This window comes from Solanum tuberosum, unplaced genomic scaffold, assembly GCF_000226075.1.
Source record: "Solanum tuberosum cultivar DM 1-3 516 R44 unplaced genomic scaffold, SolTub_3.0 scf00274, whole genome shotgun sequence".
NCBI lineage: Eukaryota > Viridiplantae > Streptophyta > Magnoliopsida > Solanales > Solanaceae > Solanum > Solanum tuberosum.
In genome coordinates this window covers 279,970-287,238 of record NW_006239198.1, presented here as the reverse complement: position 1 = coordinate 287,238, position 7,269 = coordinate 279,970, and the positions used below count along the sequence as shown (strand labels likewise).

General features: G+C 32.3%; 2 protein-coding genes across 2 annotated transcripts; one reads left to right on the top strand and one right to left on the bottom strand.

The window, feature by feature from the left end:
* Nucleotides 1-3,010: 3,010 nt before the first annotated feature.
* LOC102580548 (putative cytochrome c oxidase subunit 6b-like) lies at nt 3,011-4,443 on the bottom strand. Its single transcript, XM_006358547.2, has 4 exons — nt 4,135-4,443; nt 3,863-3,945; nt 3,640-3,721; nt 3,011-3,243 (listed from the first exon to the last, which is right to left on the bottom strand). The coding sequence occupies exons 1-4, from the start codon at nt 4,276-4,278 to the stop codon at nt 3,205-3,207; spliced, it is 348 nt and encodes a 115-aa protein (XP_006358609.1). The 5' UTR covers nt 4,279-4,443; the 3' UTR covers nt 3,011-3,204.
* A 1,661-nt stretch (nt 4,444-6,104) lies between these two features.
* Nucleotides 6,105-6,929, top strand: LOC102580224 (putative invertase inhibitor). Its single transcript, XM_006358546.2, has one exon. It carries the CDS (start codon nt 6,281-6,283, stop codon nt 6,878-6,880), a length of 600 nt encoding a protein of 199 aa, XP_006358608.1. The 5' UTR covers nt 6,105-6,280; the 3' UTR covers nt 6,881-6,929.
* The last annotated feature ends 340 nt before the right edge of the window (nt 6,930-7,269 follow it).

Below are 7,269 nucleotides of genomic sequence, written 5' to 3'. Positions count from 1 at the left end.
GAGGCAAAGGTGTCACCTCCCCTGCTGGTGATTTAAAAAGACTAGCAAAAGTCTGCTGACCTGCCTCCCTCAGAGGTTGGCCAGCGGCTGTCATGATCATGATCTCGGCGGCACCGACAGCTTTATCGTATTTTAGTTCGGAATTCCAATGTTGTTTATTATGTTTTGATTATTACATTATTATGTTAGTGTTTGTTTCTTGTAGATTTTATAATGCTCTTCTTATTAACTGGTATGCTTTCTTCATTAATTTTTTTCGTTTACTTGAATTTGATGTACTTGAGTCATCGATATTTGAAAAATAATTTTTTGTATACATTTTATCCTCCATAGAGCCATTTAGTGAAATTTCATTGAATATGTTATTATTTTAGGTGTAATTTAGGAGTAACTATTTTTTCTTAATATGAAAAATCATAACAAATAATATGTTTAAATTTATAATTTTAAAAAAATAATAAATTTAATACAAAGTTTTTGTATATTAAATTTATAAAATTTAAATTTTAAATTATCTTTATGATTAAAAGCATATATTAATGGATACGCATGCGCCTGAGGAGTAGATTTCAAAAAAAATATGTTTTGAAATTTTAATTGAATCTCTTAATTTTTAATAAAGTTCTAATTAGATATTTTCAGTTTAGATTTCAAAAAAAAAATTATGCGTATTTTCATTTCTCTATTAGGTATAGTAAATAAATCATATAAAATATGTCCTTTTTTTTTATAGTATATTACGACGCATCAACTAAATCCTCTAAAATTTCATGTAATTCATAGAGATGTCCTATTTTCTTAACAACCTAATTAAATCGAAAGTATCCAGTTGTATTACCGTATTATATGAGGAGTTTCAAAACAAGGCTCTAGTCAAGTATCTGAATAAAATATTTTACCAAGTTCAAATATTATTGTTATTATATACATAATTTATTTATTTTTACGTATTACACGTTTTCGTATTTTGACAAAAAAAATCCTAATTTTGTCGTTAATCGGGATAGGAGTTTAGTAATGCATGATAGTAGAGGCAGACCCACACCTTAGGCAGGGGCGGACCTAGGTGGACCCTAGGTGTTCACCCGAACCCCCTCATCAAAAAATTACACGGTATATATAACGTCAAATTCTGTTTTTATACGTGTATATATTAAAATGAACCCCCTAAAGACAAAGTATAGGCTTGGCTCAGTGGATAAATGGTTCAACAAATGTCCCTAGGTCACGAGTTTGAATCCCAAGGATAACATTTTTGCCTTCCTTTAAATGCTTTGGAAAATGGAACTTTTGGGCTTAGACTTTCTTCTTCTTTTTCATTATTTTTCCTTTTGTTCCATTTCTTCTTTTTAATTTGTTTTTGTTTAAAATTTATTAGACACATTCTTTTTATTTTTATTTTTTATTCTTTTTATATCTATTATTCATTTTGTTTCAACGTAACTCTTTTTTCAAATATTAACTTGAATAACTTTTAAAAAATGATGAATTTTATTTAGCTAGAAATTGAGATAGAAATATAATTTATTTTTTAAAAAAAGGTAAATTAGATGTAATTGAATGAAGAAACTTAAATATCGTCAACATCCTTTCAAAAATATTAATTTATAGAATTCATGAAATTTCTTTTATATTTTTAATTCTATTTTAGAGAGATGGAAACTAAACATATTTGATTTATTCGTTATTTGTCTTTTTTACAAATTATGACTAACCTAGTAAATTGAACTATATGAACTAAAAAAAATTGACGATGCTATTTATTTAGCTATCTTCTGAATATGCATTATAATATTAGTAACTCTATTTTTACACACTTTTAGAGAATTTTGACAATTTTCATAGTACTATGTGATTGAATGGATGCAAATTTAAAATTTTTAAAAAGTGAAAAATAAAGTAAAACATTACAAAATAAAAGAATAAAAAGCACAAGAAATTTTAAGAATGCTCGATAGAGCAGGATAAAAGTAGAAAGAAATGATTAATATGGTATGATGAATTAGTAAGTTAAATTTAGCATGATAAGGTAAATATCTTTCTTTTCCGTCTTGCTCTTTTTTCATCATTTAATTTTCACGTGTTTTAGGAGTTAAGTTATGTAATACAGTCGATCCACTAAAATTCTTATGAATGTATCTTTGTCCTCGATATCTTTGATTAGTTTAGTTTTTACTTTATGAACCAATGAAATATCTATGGTTGTTGTACAAAGAGCATGCCGAGGGACTACTATCCTTACCATACATTTGCATTACCTGAACTTCTCCTTTATACTTTGAACCCCTAAGCAAAAATCCTGGATCCGCCACTGACCTTAGGAGGGCCGCACACCCATTAACTTAAAAAATCATATGTATACAACAGAAAAATCATATGTACATGTCGTTTAAAAAACTGACATAAACTATAATATAGTTAACAGTTCATCCATGAAAAAGCAGAGATTTGAATCTAGCTAAAGCCCTTTTTCATTCTTTTTATTTTAAATTTAAATTAGAGCTCATATAATATCGAAGCACCCGAAATCTTCAAATCCTAAATTCACCTTTGCATAAAGGGCGACAGGTGATGAAATGGGCAAGGTGCGGGAATTGAGGCGTTTGCATTGGGAAAAGATAATGAACTTATTATGGTCATATTCAAGTCATCTTCAATTCCATTTCTAATGGTAGCTAACAAGCATTGAGAAATGGTAACTACATCTAAGTTGTACATCGATGACTATATATATAAAAAAAAAAAAGTTTATACCAAGTGTAACATATAGAATTGACAAAATGGTTCTGGTGTGTCATTTCCTAATTTTAAAAAAAGAAAAAGGGTCTGAAAAATACTTCAATTTTGACCGAAATTGTTGTTACGATACCAAACTTTATGGATGACCTTTTACCCTGTACTATTTAATAGTATATTTTAAAGGTATATATTTGCCCACATGAACACATTACTATTTATAATGATCCAATATTTATGATGTCCACGTGGACACATATATACCTTTAAAATACACAATTTACTTTAAAATACACTATTAAATAGTGCAGGGGTAAAAATTCCTTTCCAAATTCGATATTGTTTCGGCAATTTCGATCAAAGTTCGGATATATTTCAGACATTTTTCCCTTTAAAAAAATGCAAGTGTTATTAAAAGCTTTCTTCTCTATTGGCAAAGGCAGGTGCCATTATAAACTGCAGAAGCCCCTATCTACGAACCACGTTCTCTTCATGCCACTTTTCAATCTGCACAAGCACACAAATCATACAATATTATTCCCATGTGTACAGTTATAAAAAAATATATATATACTAGAAATAACTTATAAATGATCATTTGAATTGGTTCAATTTTTAGTTCTTATATAACTTTATTCAAATTAACTCTTAAACAACGTATATATGTAGAAAACTTGTCAATTTTGGATTGTATTTTCTTTGGTGTTAGGTGTCAAAGGTCATATGATGTTATATCTGGTTGTTTAAATCACACCATAATTGAGATTGTGAAACTAAGTAGGCCTTTATGCATATCACCATAATAGTTTTTACTTTTTTCCCATCCAAAATTCAACATTTCAAATATCATTTTCGCTTTTGAAAAATATTCACATTTTTATGACAAATCTCTATTTTGCATACCCATTCTGAAGGACAAGATGATTTGAAAGCCTTCTCAAGCTTCTCACACTCCGAGTCCTTGTTGCCCTTCTCTTCAACGCATCTAATCATTCGTTACAAGTCAAAAATAAAAAAGAATTATCAAAAGTGTAAATTAACAGCAAAATAATAATTCTACTTCTTTTTTTTTCTTCTATTAATGGATGTAAGTATAATTAACACTGTAGGAAAAAAGGAAACAAACTTAAGGTAGCTGCGGAAACAAGCATAACAATGGCGAATTTCATCAGCAATTGCATTAGCTTTAGCTTTCTCTTCCGTTTCAAACTGCAATCTCACATCCACAAAATTCATCACTCGATAAACACAGATCAATAGAACATATATAAAAATCCAATCCAACTATTGATTAGTGTAGATAGAAATTAGAAGCTTGAATTCAAGTTTTGATTTCAAATCAACATTCAAAATTTTGAAATATACAGAGTTTTGAGAAGAGGAGGATGGAGTGGAGACCAGATGATCAGTTGAGGAAGGAGGCGGCGGCATTGAAACAGTGCCAAATTCATGAACAGGGCGAGGTGATTGTTCGCCTTTGGCTACTTTGTTAACATCTCTACCCCTCATTTTGTCATGTGGATCTACTTGAGCTGATGACATTTTTCCTCTGTAAACAAACACAATACTCTAATTTCTACTTTTTTTCTTCTTTTTTGGTGTGTAAATTATTAGTTTGATATGAGCAGAGAGAAAGAGAGAGAGAGGTGAGTACTGAAGAAATAAACAGAGTGAATGCTGACACAATGCTATCAAGTTTACAAAAGACACGTACCAAATATGTAAATGAAACGTGTCACCCCACACTGCTAAGGTTTTGTATCTCTTTATGATGATTAAGAAGTTTATTTTAAAAAAAAATTTGAATATTAAATGATTAAGATTATTATTTAATTATATATTTATGTTCATTAGTGATGATGGGATTGAAATAATGGGTTGCGATTCCGTGAAGGTGAACTAATGATGCTAGTGGCTAATAATGATAGTGATGATGGAGATAGTTGATATTGTAGTAATTGTTATGATAGGGGCGATTGATAGTGGTGATGGTTATGATGATGAAGTTGGTTGATGTTAATAGTTGGCAATGTTGATGACGGTGGCTGAGGGATATGTGGTGGTTGATGATGTGTTGACATGATAGTTTGCGACGGTGCTAGTTGTGATGGTGAAAATGGTTGGTCATATACAAGGATTACCGTAGTGGTGGAAATGACTGATAGTGATGATGGAAATGACGGTGATAATGATGTTTGACGATGTGTTGGTGGTAGTTAGCGGTGGTACTGGCGGTGTTGGTTGGTAATATGGATCGACCGTAATAGCAGTACGCGTGATTTATAATGGTGGTAGAGGTAGCGATGTTAATGGTAATAAATATAATTATAATGATGAATGTGATAAGTATGGTAGCGGTTGATAGTAATGGTTGGGATTGGTGATGATTGTTATGCCATAGGTGGTTAATAGTGGTGATTGAGGATAACATAGGTGGTTAATGACAGTGATTGAGGATAGTATGGCGGTGATTTAGGGGTTTTCATCCAATTTGGGGTATATGTGACAGGGTATTTTTGACCTTTTGCCCAAAAGAAAATTAAATAGCTTCCATCAAAAGATGTGATGTTATTCCTCTCTTAACTAGATGTCTCAGTGTTGAGCTATGGATATGAAAATATCTTTAGTAGAAAACGCTCTCATGAAGTGATGCGAATCCTAAAGAGATATTTAAGTTCTTGACAATCTTAAAAACATCAATTTATAGCTTAACTCGCTAAAGTTTTTGGATTTTTTTTATTTTTTTTTTGGGGGGGGGGGGCCTTTTCCTCAACCTCTCTTCTCTATGGATCGACCGTAATAGCAGTACGCGTGATTTATAATGGTGGTAGAGGTAGCGATGTTAATGGTAATAAATATAATTATAATGATGAATGTGATAAGTATGGTAGCGGTTGATAGTAATGGTTGGGATTGGTGATGATTGTTATGCCATAGGTGGTTAATAGTGGTGATTGAGGATAACATAGGTGGTTAATGACAGTGATTGAGGATAGTATGGCGGTGATTTAGGGGTTTTCATCCAATTTGGGGTATATGTGACAGGGTATTTTTGACCTTTTGCCCAAAAGAAAATTAAATAGCTTCCATCAAAAGATGTGATGTTATTCCTCTCTTAACTAGATGTCTCAGTGTTGAGCTATGGATATGAAAATATCTTTAGTAGAAAACGCTCTCATGAAGTGATGCGAATCCTAAAGAGATATTTAAGTTCTTGACAATCTTAAAAACATCAATTTATAGCTTAACTCGCTAAAGTTTTTGGATTTTTTTTATTTTTTTTTTGGGGGGGGGGGGTCTTTTCCTCCACCTCTCTTCTCCCCATCATCTTTGTCCCACTCTAACTGTACTTAGAAAGGGGGGAAAGATCCAAATTTTGAAGTGAAATTTCCTCAACCTTAGTCACATTTGCTCAATTCATTTGATGAGTTTCTAGGAAATTTCCTCATGGTGTTAACTCTCCATTCTGTAATTCTGTTCAATGTATATAAATATCACTTCACAATAAACACAAGAAAATCATCAAAACATTAAGCTCAGAATAATGTGGCATTGCTCTTTCTCTTCCCTCTCACTTTGCTGCTTATTCTTACTATTAACAATAATTCCTACACACTGTTACCTGATTTCCCCACCATTGTTAGACTTGATCAACTCAACCTGCAAAGAATGCTCAGATAAGTCAGCAAACATAAACTACAACTTCTGTGTTACTTCACTCCAAGCAATTCCTATAACTCATGTTACCAACTTACAAGGAGTAGGAATTGTAGCAATGGAGCTGGCTCTAGAAAATGCTACCAACACGATTTCAAGCATTGAGAAGATGCTCAGTAGCAAAGAGTTTGATCCTTTTGCTATGAACTGTTTAAGAGATTGCTTGGAACTTTATGCAGATGCTATTACCCTGCTGGTTGATGCTTTTGTCGCGTTCTTGGCTGAGCATTTTGATATAGCTACTGTACTAATGAGGACAGTTATGGATGCGACATCAACATGTGATGAAGAGTTCACTGAGAAGAAAGGAGAGTTGACACTACTAGCAAAGGAGAATTACAATCTCTTCCAATTGAGTGACATCTCCTCATGCATCATTAAACAAGTTTCCTCTGTTCCTTCTCAGCTAACTAATGTATCTTCTTAAGATGCAGCTATAAATTGTGTACTGAATGGGACATCAAAGGGTTGCTAAATTCTTGTAGAAATACTGATCAACAAGTCTTGTTATCCCCATCCCCCTTTTCCTTTTCCCCTGGCAAGGATATTTGCACATCAAAGTTGAAAACACACACATTAGAGGTCAATTAACAAGAGAACTGGGACGAACACAAGATAAATGGTAACAACAAAAAGAGCACTATATAATCAAGTGTTAAGATCCATATAGTTAAAGGTGAGATTTGTCACTTCAAAGGCCCTCCCCGAACTGTTCTGAAAACCCATCTCCATCCCCTTAAACCTCACGTTACAATGTGCTAGCTTCATAAATTTCAGTCTAGATTGTTCAGAAGAGGCAGCTCTTAGCTGCTTTCT